The sequence below is a fragment of the Mus caroli genome, chromosome 9 (assembly GCF_900094665.2).
Source record: "Mus caroli chromosome 9, CAROLI_EIJ_v1.1, whole genome shotgun sequence".
Taxonomy (NCBI): Eukaryota; Metazoa; Chordata; class Mammalia; order Rodentia; family Muridae; genus Mus; species Mus caroli.
This window is the reverse complement of record NC_034578.1, coordinates 21025390-21039541: the sequence shown is the minus strand read 5'-3', so window position 1 is coordinate 21039541 and position 14152 is coordinate 21025390. Positions and strand designations below refer to the sequence as shown.

Genomic DNA, 14152 nt, shown 5'->3' with positions numbered 1-14152 from the left:
CTCAAACCAGAACCACAAATAGCTCCCGAATCTAACCCACGGTGTTTGGAGGTATTTTGTTTTATAATTAGTACATGCTTATAAATCAATAATCTCTGAGAATGGAATCTGCACCTCCTGCTCCCCACATCATAAATAAATGTGACAAGAATTTAAAAAGAATAAAGGTATTTTTGCTCTGAGGATGCAGTTCAGTTGCAGAATGCTTGCCCAGCATGCATGAGACCCTGCATTCAATCCGTAGCACGGATAAAAAGCAAGAATAAACATATTTTGAATTAATCAAAGGGGAAGAGTAGGCCTAATAATGAATGCTAAAACTGCAGACTTTAACTCATTTTCAACAGCTGTAGATGCTTATATAATTGACCATGCTAGGATTCTCCTTTCTCTGCAAATGTTTCCTCCTAGCCCTTCAGAAACATGTAGAGTGACTGTGGTATTTGAAAGGCCTCTAACTAGCTGCTTCTAACACGTTTCTGAAAAGCTTTTCTTTTCTTTTTTCCTTTTTTAATGTTTTTTCCTTTTTTAATTTTTTTTTAGATGGTTTCTTAGAGTTTCCATGGCTGTGAAGAGACAGCATGACCAAGGCAACTTTTTTATAAAGGACAATATTTAATAGGGGATGGCTTACAGGTTTAGAGGTTCAGTCCATTATCATTTTGGCAGGAAGCATGGCAGTGTCCAGAAAGACATGGTGTAGGAGAAGCGGAGAGTTCTATATCTTAATCGAAAGGAAGCCAGGAACAGACTGTCTTCAGGTGTCGTTGTCTCCACTCTGGGCCCGGTGGCGACAAGAATGACACAGACACCAAGTCGGGTTCACACAGCAACGTCTTTACTTCGGGCTTTTTCTTTTACAGCTCTCTTCCCCAGCAGCTTCTTCTTAGGGCAAGGGCTAAACTACTCACTACTCTACTACTACTCACGGCAAGGGCTAAAACTACTCTTATTCACCACTTCTGGCTTCTACCTAGGGCAAGGGCTAAAAAACTCTCTTCACTACTACTGGCTTCTTTTACAACAGCTAGCTTCTACCACTTACAACAGCAGCTTTTACTACTCCATCCTTCTTGCAGCAAGGGCTAAACTCTTCTCACTACTCCCGCAGACTCCTCCTTCTAGCTCCACCCCACCTCATCCAATCAGAGCTCCAGGCAAGAGCTTAGGTCATTCACAGATAGGCTGACAGGTCTGGATCATGAGGAACTGTCCAGCCTGGCAGGCAGCCCACCCATGCAGCCTCACTGTGCGTGCTCAGGCAAGGCAGTAAACAAGTGGGTTTCACGGGGCCTGCGGCCACACCTGCTATCCGCATTCAGGCAGCTGGGGAAAGGGTCTGAAAGCCCACCCATACAATGACACAGTTCTTCCAACAAAACTAACCAACTCCAACAAGGCCATACCTAATAGTGTCAACTCCCTGGGCCAAGGGTATTCAAACCACCACAGATGGTGGTTGAACTCTACTGATCCTCCTGTCTCCGTCTCAGCTTTATAGCTGGGAGTATAGGTATGTACCACTGGAATAGCTCTTTTTCATTTTCTAAAAGGTGGTTTATAATTAAACATCTGAGACAAATTAAGCTTTTTAAAAATAGTGCTGAAATGAGCTAATTTTTATAGGTTTCTAATACTACAGGTGTTCAGTTTTTTGAAAATTGCACTATATTTGACTAGATATTTTGTGACATGGCATCAAAAAAAAGTTAGAGGTGATGAAAGAAATTGGAAAAAATCAGAAGCCAGATAGCCAGTCTCACCTTTCAAATTTGCAGCTGCAAAATGACTTGACAGAGGCTTTTGTCCCAACATGGTAACAAATGTATCAATCAACCAACCAGTCAAAGACCAACCAATAAACATATACCAACAATATCCTGAAAGTATTTTAGGTTCCTAGAAGGTACTTCAAATTTCAGATAAAGTGCCTAGATTTTGAATTTTTAGAAGCTAGAATCTCACAGAATGAACCAGTATATGCTTTTTTCCCCCTGCTGCCTTTCCCCTTAACTTGCTGATAAAAAAAACCCCAAAAAACCAAAAACCAAAAATGAGAAGTAAGCAAATTCCACAAATACTGGAAATTATCTTTTTGTTATTTAAAAATAATTTTCCTTTACTTTTCTTTCTAAATGAGCACTACCCCATGGGCAGAAATCAACCTGAATCACTAGCTTATCATTCAGAAAACAATATTGCTGAAGAGAATTCATCAACAATCACAAATTTTTCATTATTTGTTACCACTGGACTCTTAAAAGAGCGATGGGGACAATAATAAAGCAACCCCCCCCCCAAATCAAATAACTGAAAAGCAAGTGTTTTTCTTAGAATGTCTTTAGTAACAAATTATAAGTGACACATACAGCTGTTCTGTAACATTTCCAGATTTTATCTGCCACATGTACAATGGGCATGTCAGTGCCTTAGAAACTGTTCACCATGTGCTACTGTTTAGTTATTCTAAACTCAAAGCCAAATAGTACCAATATTCTGGAGACCACCATTTCCAATATCATTCTGTAGCTACATGTGCTAATAAAATAGAACATTTGCATAATATGCCCCAGTTCAACAGGAGCAAAATTATCTTTAGGAACCCCTTTTAATACAAGAAGCTCTAAGGTTTAAAATCATCCCAGAAATTTTAATTTCTTGATCATTTTGTTTTAATGTTTTTATCTCTGCTAGTAAACCTTGGATGGGCTCTACTTACCATTGTGAAATACCTAAATGTCTTAGTAATCATGAACAGTTTGTGGCTAATGTACATTTTATAGTGCTGCATGAGAAGGTTACATCAGCTGTAAAGATTCTTGAAAGCTTGAGTCACTTGACAGGAGCCACAGGACTGGCTGGAGGGGACTATAGGGAGTTCCTGGGTTAAACAAGATTCTGACATGAAGCAAGTTTGTGAAAACAGATCACAGTGTCATAAAGACCCAGCCTCTGTTATTTTGTTCTGTCCTTTTCTCTTCTTCTTTGTTGCTTCATGTAAGTCATGAACATATAAGCTGTCCAAAATCAAATAGCCACTAACTTTAAGGAAGCCTGAAAAAGGTTTTGTCTAGAATTAAGGTTTCATGAGAGTGACTTTGGTAAAGAACAGTGTTATGGAACACCTTGAGTCTAGGGGGTTATGGTCACAGTTACTAGAAATGGGGACTTCAGTCGTACTAAAGAATAGAATTTAAGACAGTACAGCCTATGACATCTAGGGTTTCCTAACATAAATACAAGGTTGTATAGGGAAGGAAGGTGTTAGGTAGGATTTCTCAACCTTCCTAATGCTGCTACCCTTTAATACAGTTCCTCATGTTGTGATCCCAAACTTTAAAATTATTGTTGCTACCTCATTACCTGCAAGTTTGCTTCTGTTACAAATCACAATGTAAATATCTGATAAGCAGTGACTAAGAAAGGGGTCATGACCCACAGGTTGAGAACTACTGCTTTAGGGGGAAGACTTTTCACTTGGTCACTAATCCAATGGAAGCTTCAAGTCTTTCCTGAAGGGCAAAAAACAAAACAAAACAAAACAAAACAAAAACAACAACAACAAAAACCCAGCTACGGAAAGCCCCTCCCTCTAAGTGGAAGCCTGAAGCTAAGAAAACGCACTTCTAATAAACTTTACTGTATGGATCCTTAAACCAGTGCAAAAAATGAACGGGGCAGGGAGCAACAGTGGACTCACTCTTGCATTGCCAAGAGTAAACTGCAAGTCAGGAAAGGAACACTTTCATCCACCTTCGCGCCCCACTGTACTGAACTCAGTTGACGTTAAGAACTTGACACATTTTGTGAGAATTAAGGGAGCTGGGGCAGACTGAGGTTTGAGAGACATCCAGATTCCATCTGCCTGCTTTTTCACTCCCAGCTCACTTACTCATCGTCAGGCAAGAGGACAGGCAGCATCGGCTCCCAAGCCTTGGCTCAGCCAGTGCTCCTTCCAGGACACGTGGCACTGTTTTTGCAGTCAGCTGACACCCAGGAAAATTAGAGCCTAAATTTGACTCAGCATCAGGCAAGATGTACTATTGACTCTGCCGAGCCATCTCGGGAGACGATGCACTTCCTACGCTTTCGGGGGTGTGGTGGGGGCGGGGTACACTAATGCCAGCCTCGCCAGTGGTCGCCCCTTCGGAGGCACCCGGCGCCCCGCTGGCCCCTCTGCAACCCAGCAGGCCTCAAGGGCGGGGCTGACCGGGCAGGCGAAAGGGAGTGCCGCGGGTGACGCACTTCCGCCTCGAGCTTTCCGGCTTGCCCGGGACCCGGACCCTCCTCACATCAACAATCTCGGGCGCTCGCGCGGCGCCGCGGCCCAGTCCCCGCCCTCCTGCTGCTGCCACCTGCCGCCTGGCCGCGCCGGCGGGGACTGCCCAGCCGCCTTCAGGAGGGCAGGCCGCGTCTGCCGCCCCGCGAGACCAGGAGGGCGAGCGCCGGCGGAGCAGGAAGCGAGCAGCCCGCGGCGGCGCCGGGCCGGCCTTGTTTTCCTCAGGCTCGCTCCGCTCGGAGCCGCAGCCTTGCTTGCCTCAGGCTCGCTCTCGGCCGCCGCCTTCTTTCCTTCAGGCTCGGTCGCGGCCTTGCTTGTCCCAGGCTTGCTCCCCGGCCGCCGCCGGCCTCTCGTCAAGCTCGCTCTGCGGCCGTTCCCACCTCCTTCCAGGCTCGCTCCCCGCCACCGCCTTCCTCCTCCTCCTCCTCCCAGGCTCGCTCCCCGGCCGCCGCCCCTCAGCCGCCCAGGCTGCGCCGGTGCTCGCGTGGGGCCTTGTTGCGTTTCAGCTCGGGGTCGCCGCAGGGGCGGGGCTGCTGAGCGGTCTGCCGCGGCCTCCCCTTCGCGGCCTCCCCGGGTCGTCTGCCCGCCTTCCTCCGCAGTCCGGAGCCTGGCGGAGCCCAGACCTGGCGGGGACAGCTGCGCACCCGGCCCGGCACCCAGAGCCTGCCGCCACCACCGCCACCGTCCATCGTTGGTACCGGCAATGGCCTTCGTCTCGCCCGATGTGCTTGTGACTGATTTGGATCCGGAATATTGAGAACTCACTCCTGTCCCCATCCCAGCCGTGGCCGCCCACTGGACTCAACTGCAGCGCCGCTAGACTGCCCCATTTTGAGAGCATCATGGACCAAAGTGGGATGGAGATTCCTGTGACTCTCATCATTAAAGCACCGAATCAGAAATACAGTGACCAGACTATTAGCTGCTTCTTGAACTGGACCGTGGGGAAACTAAAAACGCATCTATCTAACGTGTACCCTAGCAAACCAGTAAGTGTAAAACTGGACGCAGCTGCTCTGACCTGCTTGCTGCCCCGTGAACCTGGTACTTCCCTTCTCCCAACCTGCCCCTTCCTCGGCAATCAAATAGGTCTTCATTCGAAATACTTTTGGTTCTGAGGTTGCAGGTGTCTCCTGAGTGATCCATCATTATCCTCCTAATGAGGTTCAGTTAATTAGTGAGTATACAGAAATACCAAGAGACAAGAATTTGCAGTTACGGCAAAGGGACTGTCTTCCATGGAACTTAAAGTCATCAAATGTGAATGTCAGATGCTATTTTCGTTTTTCAGATAAAGAGTCACTGTCCATATTAGAACCCTTGTTGTTTTCTAGGCTCAGAAATTTGTTCCTGGTGAAGAGAATTTTTTTCCCCTTGGAATAAGTATGTGACTTAGTGAAAATTATACTTTAACCATCACTTCATTGCCTGGTTCTAAGTTGCAAATTCACTTTGTTTCCCACCTCACTTCTCCTGAAGAGGATACACACATTGAGACAGATGCAGCCCTTCCACATAACCCAGACATTGATGCCTGTTTTGTTTTCTGTTGTATCATCTGTTTGTCTCAAATCAAGTGTGGCTTTGTTTCCAGTTCTTAACTATATCTTGGTATTGGAAAGATAAACAGAATGGAGCCATTTGTCCCTTCAGATTTGAAGGGATGTTGTTAGTAAGTCTTGGAATAGTTTGGAGAAGTATTTCATATAGAGGATATTAAAGTGACTTTCATGTCCTGTATTGTATACCTTTTTCATTCTTGACTAGTATTCAGCTAGTAAATCTTCTTTTAAAATAATAAAGAGCCTTTTATTTTATGGTGGGAAATATTTTGGCATATTTGTCACCAGCTGGTTGGTGTTGTGCCAGCTGCTTTTTAGGCCTGTTCTGTGCTCTGAAGTATGGAAGATGCTTGATTAGGAACTGTTAAGATGTTATGAGTTAGAACCTTGTCTGTTGCAGTATTGGTTAAGATTTAAACTTCCGGAATAACCACTGGATTGGTTTATTGCAAAAGCTGGAGGATGTTTTTTTAAAACTCATTTGGCATTAGCTGAGTTTGGGACACAAGTATTTTTAGTGTGTGGGGGGAATGCTAAGTTACTTAAGTATTTGGTACAAAGTACTTACTAAGAGCTTTTGCTTATTCAAAGCCTAAGTTTGACAGTTAAGATTTACACATTGAGGATAACAATTCACAAAGAAATTGAGATTTATGCGAATATTCTATTATATATTTTTGATTTTCCAAATTTTAAAAATAGAAAGCACCTTGTGGAAATAGTTGCACTTGAAAGGCATAAATTTCCACAGTACTGTTTATAATACAACCCAAAATTTTAAAGTGCATTCTTAAGTCTATATACATCTTTATAGTATATACATCATATATACCATATATATGATATGTACCCTACAGTGTATAAAGACTGTAAACTACTATTTTAAAGTACATTTTAAGCCTGTAAACACCTGTATGGTATGTACTTGAGTGAGATCTATGTGTTATACTGTTAAACAGTGAGTACTCTTGGTCTTCAGTGTGTGGATCAATAATTTCCATTAAGCCTAATGTGTAATCTTAGTACTTGAGAATCTAGAAGCTGAGGATCAGCCTTCCAGAGTCATTTTAGCTACATATTGAGTTTGAAGCTAACATGATTCTGTCCTCCAAACCAAGCAAATTTAGTATTCTAAAATTCTTCTCTTCAAAACAAAAACACTATGTAAGATAGAAATGTGAAGCCTTTTTGTCTTATCAGCCCTGGGATAAGCCACCTTGAGGCTGGAGGTTTACCCTTGCACAGGTAGTCGCTAGTGGAGTACTGTTGCTGCTCCTTGGACACTTCTGCCTGAGGAGATCACTGGCTAGACTGTCTTTTCTGACATGTTTGCCTTATAGACACCCTGGAGATTCTTTTGGAGGCTGAACCACATACTGTCATTTAACCTGTAACATTTCTCCAGCAAGTTTTCTGAGTGGATTGTAGTATCCTGTCAAGTTCATTTCTAGGTTGAAAACTTTGTGTAATTATTAGACTTGACAGGTTTCTGTTCTGACTTAACGTTTGAGATTACGTTGCAACATCACAGTTGTTGAGTAACTGTAGTAGTGGTACCTTATAGCTATAGAAGACATCAGCTCTAGAAGTTGGAGTCATAGACCTTGTCTTTGTAAGGTTATTTAGAATCCATACATTTTGTAGTTTAGATTATAACAGGAATTTAGATTCGTATGACTGCCCACAATGACTCACATTGGCTTTTTAAATGTTTTAAATATTGTATTCTACATGGGTATGCACATGTGTGCATGCTGTACCTTCCTTTAGAGTTAAGGTCTTACTGTGTTGTACACCATGATCTCAAATTCCTGGGCTCAAGTGAGTCTCTCATCTCAGTTTCCCAAGTTATGGGACTCTAGGTGTTCATGACTCTACCCTGCTGCTATTGCTCCTCTTCTTCCTCCCTCCTCCTCTCCTTCCTCCTCCTCCTTCCTCCTTTTCTCCTCTCCCTAACAACTACCATTCTTTTAGAGTTAATTTTGCACAAATGATCCAAAACATATTACTATAATAATTGGCAGTGCAGCTATAAGTAAAAAGACTATTTAGTGGGCATGGAGGGGAAGATATTTTCTAGTTAAGAATTTAAACATTTGTCTTAAATATGCAAAAAATGTTTGTAAATCATTAAAAACTTCCTATATGGAATCGAACTCTTGGTACTCAGTTAACTTCCAAAGATATTGGTAGTTGGTTTAGGAATTGGGAAGTAGCAATTCATGTTCATAGTGTTTTAGATAATTATAAAGTACATTTAATAGGACATTTGCTATTATTGATGGGTTTAGTTTTTCAGTCCTAAAATTGGCCTGAAGTGTGAAATAATCATTCTTAAATGTCAGTAATAGCTACAGAATGTTGGAAATAACCTCAAAAGGTCACTGTTTCTTGAGTGTTGGATTCTAGTCTGAACTTGGACTTAGTTACCAGATATATAAGTACCAAAATGGTTGAACTTTGCATTGTTCAGTAGAATGTACTATCCAGTAAAAATTAAAAATACATGAAATTCACCTAAGTCCAGTTAGGCACTTTCCATCACTCCGTATGTACTGTTTGTTCTTATTTGCAAACAGTAGCTAGAGATGGCGTTGACCTACCCTGAATTTGATGTTGAAGGCAAATCTTGCCTTCAGTAGTGCTTGGTGTCAAGATGTCTTGTGATTGTGTCTCACCTCTGGGTACTTACCTGTGCCTTTGCTGTTTATGGTGGTACATAACTACACTTTGAGTACCTAGACCTTCTGTCTTCCCTGGCTGGCTCGGGAGGCTTGTGCTGTCTTTTCAAGCTGTTCTTTCACTTTAATGTTCTATTGGAATTAAGAATAGAACCAAGTGCATTGGTTCTGTTCTGAGAATTTAACATTCTGCAATCCAGAAAGAAGGAAAACTTTCTTTTCTTCAGTAGAAATAGTGTGTCTTTGTAGCTTTTGGAACTTTTTTGTTTGCTATTTATAATTCCCTATTACCTTACTTAGCTCATTTAAAAATGTAGTTGCTTGACCACGTCAGGACTATTGATTTCCTGGCGATAGAATCTACATACATGAAGACTTTTTGCATCATAAGACAGTTGTCTTATATCATTTCAGTAAATTTAAGAAGGCTTCATGTCATCTAGCAGTATGGGTTAGATTTTAAGAAACATGTTGTGAACAAATGGCACTCTCAGATTTAATTTACTTCATTGTTTTGTAGTCTTATCCTTATGTCTTTTTCTTGGGAAAATAAAATGTAAAATTCTGTTTAATAATACATTAATGCTTTTGGGGGTGTCCTAGAGGTTTTAGTTTAAATTTCTCTTTATGTAATCCTGATCTGTCTAAAATATTTTTATTTAATTGCTCTGGTTTTAAACTGCCATTTAAGAAAGGTAATCTACTAAATACTTGGTGTGCTCTGTAATGTTTATTTGTGGTAGACATCTTGTGATGTTAGCTCTTTTATAGGTGGGGAAACAGAGTCTTGACTATTCTTTTACTGAAGGTCATAGAACTCAAGTAGAATTTGGATTTGAACACAAGTTAGTTTGACTTGAAAGGCAAGGTCCTTAGCCACCCCCGCCCCATGCACACACATGCACATGCACCCCTCCCCCACTTGCCTGCTCTACCCCCCACATATGGCTATATACAATGACATGAAAGCTGTCTTGACTATCAATCATACACCTATAAACAGAAAACAGTGAATTCAACTTTAAAAGGTATAGGACTGGAGAGATGGCTCAGCAGTTAAGAGCACTTGTTTCCCTTACAGAGGATCTGGGTTCAGTTATCAGCACCAACGTGGCAGCTCACAAATGTCTCAAACTCCAGCTCCAGGGATTTGATGTCCTCTTCTGGGCTCTGTGGGCATCAGGCACACACATGTTGCATAGGCATATGTGAAGGCAAAATACCCATACATGTTAAAACGTTCTTTTGTTTTGTTTCCTAGTGTAAAAAGATACACATTTGGATGCTGTAAATACCTAAAAACTACACAGTTGAGTAACATAGCGTTTATCTTGCTAGCACCTAATCAGCTTACTGTGTGGTTATTACTGTTTATTCTGATAAAACTAGAGAACAATGTGGAACAATATTGTAAGACTGTAGGGCATATTGCTTTGGTCTGACTCCTTACTATATATTAATTTCTGTACTTTGCCATTCTCTAGTGTATATATACCTGATGTGACTGAACGGCCTGTGAGTAGGAACTTTTAATCAGGGCATATGCTTTTGGAATTCCAGATACTGTACTTTCTGAATTCTCTTTGTTGCTGTAAGGACATAGGGGCTGGAGGCTGTTTGGTTAACCATTCTTCTTCCATTTACAGTATTTCTAAATCTCCCAGGGCTTTAGTCTGAGTGAATTTAGTTGGAGAGACATATTTAAAATTTTTTAAAATGTAATTTTCACAGAATCCATATTTCGTGTGCCTCCTTATATTTAGCTCTTGAAATCCATTTAATACTCATGACTGAGCTGTGTGGGAAATGAAATGTAATAGTTTCTATTTTTAAAGTACTTGCATGCTACTTATTGAGACTTATCAGTCAGTTGAAGATTATTTTCATTATTACTTTCATTGAACCAGCATGTATTTTAAAAATTCACATATTTTAAAGTTTGAACTTATGTGGAATTTGATTATGCCAAAGTTGGGTATAATGGGGGTATGACGTTAGTATAGAGAGTGTTTTTTTTGGTCTGTCTTCTGTTTTTTGTTTGTTTGTTTGAGACAGTCTTTTTAAAAATAAGTCACTTTATTCTGACTAACTTAGAAATAAGAGGATCACACAGCTAATTTAAGAAATTACACAAACACTTGCCCGGTCACAAACTCTGTACATCTCAGTAAACTACTATACAGATAAAATAGCCATTCTTTTTCCTACATTCTTTCATTCCTATAGCTTTCTTGGTCTCCTTTTAAAATTTTGTACTATACCTACAGTGATATCTACTAACATATGTACATGTATGCATTATAGGCTAGGACCCAAATTTGAGGACAAATGTGTGGGGATTTTGTTTCTGAATTTGACATGAATTTTTTTTAAGTTGTATGTGAGAGACCGATTTAGTCCTTTATCTGCTGTCTATATACATACATATATATATATATATATATATATATGCATATATATGTGTGTGTGTGTGTGTGTGTATGCACACACACATACATTCTTACCTATATACACATGTATAAACCAGTCTTTCTATAATAGTGACTCTTTTGAAGTATGAAAATATAGTTTGTTTTATAAATTCATATGTGCCAGGCTGTTGTGAATTTTTTGTTTAAATCTCTAGATTTTTATGTATGAGTGTTTTCCCTTATGCATGTATGTGTATCATATGACCCAAGGTCAGAAAAGACGATTGGATGCATACCATTCCAGGGCACACACCTTGAGAAACCTTTGTCCAAATGATGTCCCACATCCAACTTCCCATAGTATCTCAGTAAAGCCATCAGTTTGACTCTCTTAGTAGATTAGTCTGTCACTTCCTAAAAGCCCCATCTGCTGACAACCAGTCTGATGCATTGATCTTCAGGGACATTTCAGATTCAAGCCAGGATATTCATAAAAGCTGGGTAAAGAGTCACACATGCCTGTAATCTTAGCTGTGGGGAGGCAGAGACAAGAGGATTCCTAGGTTTTCCTAGTCTATGTAGCCAAGTGCAGTGTGAGCACATGGGATGAAGTTTAGAATTCTGAGCTCAGGAGCTTCTCTGTCCTATATATTTGGGCTGTGGTTTAAATCTATTTCTGTTCAAACCTCTAAAAAAAAACAAAAACAGAAACAAAACTTTCTCCAGAGTAGTGGCTTTTTAAAAATATTCTGTTGGGTTTCGTGCTTTCCTTTTTGTCCATTATGTGGGTAGCAAGAGTTTTTCTGCCAAGATGTTTGAGTACAATAGCTCTGCCTCTAGGTTCCCGAGAGAACCACCAGCATCTTCCCACCTTGTTATCTAGCCCTGCTCTACCATACATGACCACTTTATCTAGGGAAGACTTAGTTAAGAAGTGTACTAATGGGGTTGGCTGACTGTTGGTTGTAGAAGTGAATGCCAAGGCAGTTATGGTTTTATTGATTTTTGTGCTGCAGAGCCATAGAAACAGTTCAGTACTTCTGACTTGCTAATACTGAGTCTTCTTAATTTTTAAAAAGTGCAAAGTTCATTTCTAGTGTTAAGATACTGAGATACGGGGCTTTCGTGGACCCCAGCATCGCTTGTCTTAACTAGTAGAGAAGTAAATTTTCTCCCTTCTCCCATTTTAAAATTTGTTCTTACAGACTTTTATGTGTTTTGATCATAGTCACACTCCAGAGAAATGAGATTTCAATTGAAGAAAAAGATGAATAAATGAAGTCATATCATTTGTTCAAGTTAAACTCTGATTGAGATCTCAAATTGTGTACTTTCTGTAATGCTGGAGATTATGCCATAGCAACTCGTCGCCCATAGAGTTACTATCACCTGGCTTGCCTCATACTTCAGTTCATTGGTACTTGAGTTGAAATAACTTTTTTTTTTAAATAAAGAAAAGTTTTAAGTTACTTACCTAATTTAGGCATATGAAAAACTCATTTTTTATGTTTTCAAAATCAATTCATTTTTCTTTTAAAACTTAGGATGATCTGAATGCATTTGAATATTCAGTTGAAAGCAACAATATTTTACCAAATTATAATTCACATACAGTAAAATTTGTCATTTAAATTGTACAACTCAGTGGCGTTTTGTATTTTTATAGTTATCACTATTGCTTACCTGCAGCACATTTTCATTACCTCCCAAATACACCCCTTACCCAAATTAATAGTCACTTCCTATTCTTTGTTTCCAACTTCTTGGTAACCACTAATCTTCTTTCCTACTTAGGGCATTTCATGTAAAGGGTACATAAATAAATGACATTTATATCTGGTATCTTTCACTTAACATAGCAGTGCTCTGTGTTACAGCATGAATCAGCATTTCTTACGGCTGAATATGTCATTGTATGTGTGTGTGTGCTTGTATTTTGTTTCGTTCAGCAGTAGATGGACATTTGGGTTCTTTCTACTTTTTGGGCATTATTAGCAATGAAGGTATGAACATTCTTACCTAAGTGTTGATGTGGACATTTGACTTCACTTTTTTGTGGTATATAGCTAGGGATGTAATGGTGGCTAGTTCTTACTTCTAAGCAGTTGCAAAAGTCTTCAATAGTAGCCACACCATTTTACACCATCAGCAATGTATGAGTTCTAATCACCCTATACCAGTGTCTGCATTTGCTTTTGTTCCACATATTATAGAAGGTTTCCTTGTGATTTTGTTACATTTTTGAGTTCTGCTTCTCTGAAAATTAATGTTTTCTTGCTGTGAAACACTAGTTAGGTGGAAATGCTAAAATACTAACACAGTTGTTCTTTTATAATCTGCTCATATTAGTGCATCATTTGTAGAAATTAGTCAAGTAAATTTTGTTTTAGTGTTTCAAAGTAGCTAGTGTGATTAATTGACTATTTCATTTTATTCCTTAATTCCTTGTAAAGTAATGATAAAATGAAATTTCCCCCCAACAAGATGTGCAAACTATTTTGAACTTTCAGTATTTCATTTAACATTGCATTTAGTGTCTACTTCAGCACAGTGCTAGGTTATAGGAGCACAAATGAACGAAAGGGATAATGGACCCTTTTATTCTTAACATTCATATTTCTTTTAGGGACACAAACATGTAAATAAACTTGGCAATTGTGATTTGTTTCAGGATAGAAAGACACAGGATGAGGGAAAGGAGAAACTGCTAAGCTGGTGAGTCAGGAAGGCCTGGCCAAGGCCATTTAAAGTCAGGGTATAAAATTAGGCTTCGAGTGTCCAAGTTGGGAAAGAACCTGGGAATTAAAGTGAATACTAGCTTGGCTAGAGAGTGGAACGGGAAAGACTACTAGAGGAGGCTGGAGAGAAACAAGAAGTCAGGACTAGCCACAATTAAGGAATTAGAATTAATAGGCCTGTGAGATAACTCTAGGTCTTGTCTGCCTCAACTCATACATAATAGTAATAATAATAAATTCTTTTTCTGAATTAGAATTAGATCTCATGTATTTTAGGATAGGTCAGGATTGGTTGGTGTTTTTAAAATATCACTGTAGTTTGTGACTTTAGAATGGAAGCAAGAAAATGAGCTGGGAGGCTGTTGTAAAAGTATAGCCAAGAGAGAATGATTTGTAGTAGGGCATTGGCCAGTAGAAATGGGTAAAGGGTAGATCTGAACAGATATTCTTTTTTTTTTTTTTTTTTTTTTTTTTTTTTTTT

At 39.9% G+C, this 14152-nt stretch overlaps 1 protein-coding gene across 2 annotated transcripts in view; it reads left to right on the top strand.

Moving 5' to 3' along the window:
- The first annotated feature begins 4261 nt into the window (after window positions 1–4261).
- Herpud2 (HERPUD family member 2) overlaps window positions 4262–14152 on the top strand; it is a 51651-nt gene continuing 41760 nt past the window's right edge. Inside the window, exon 1 of one of the 2 annotated variants that reach the window (XM_021172410.1) lies at window positions 4262–5268. In XM_021172410.1, coding sequence (XP_021028069.1) covers window positions 5122–5268 — 147 coding nt within the window. In that variant the 5' untranslated portion in view covers window positions 4262–5121. The remainder of the gene's footprint in view (window positions 5269–14152) is intronic. The other variant, XM_029481476.1, reaches the window with a different exon arrangement.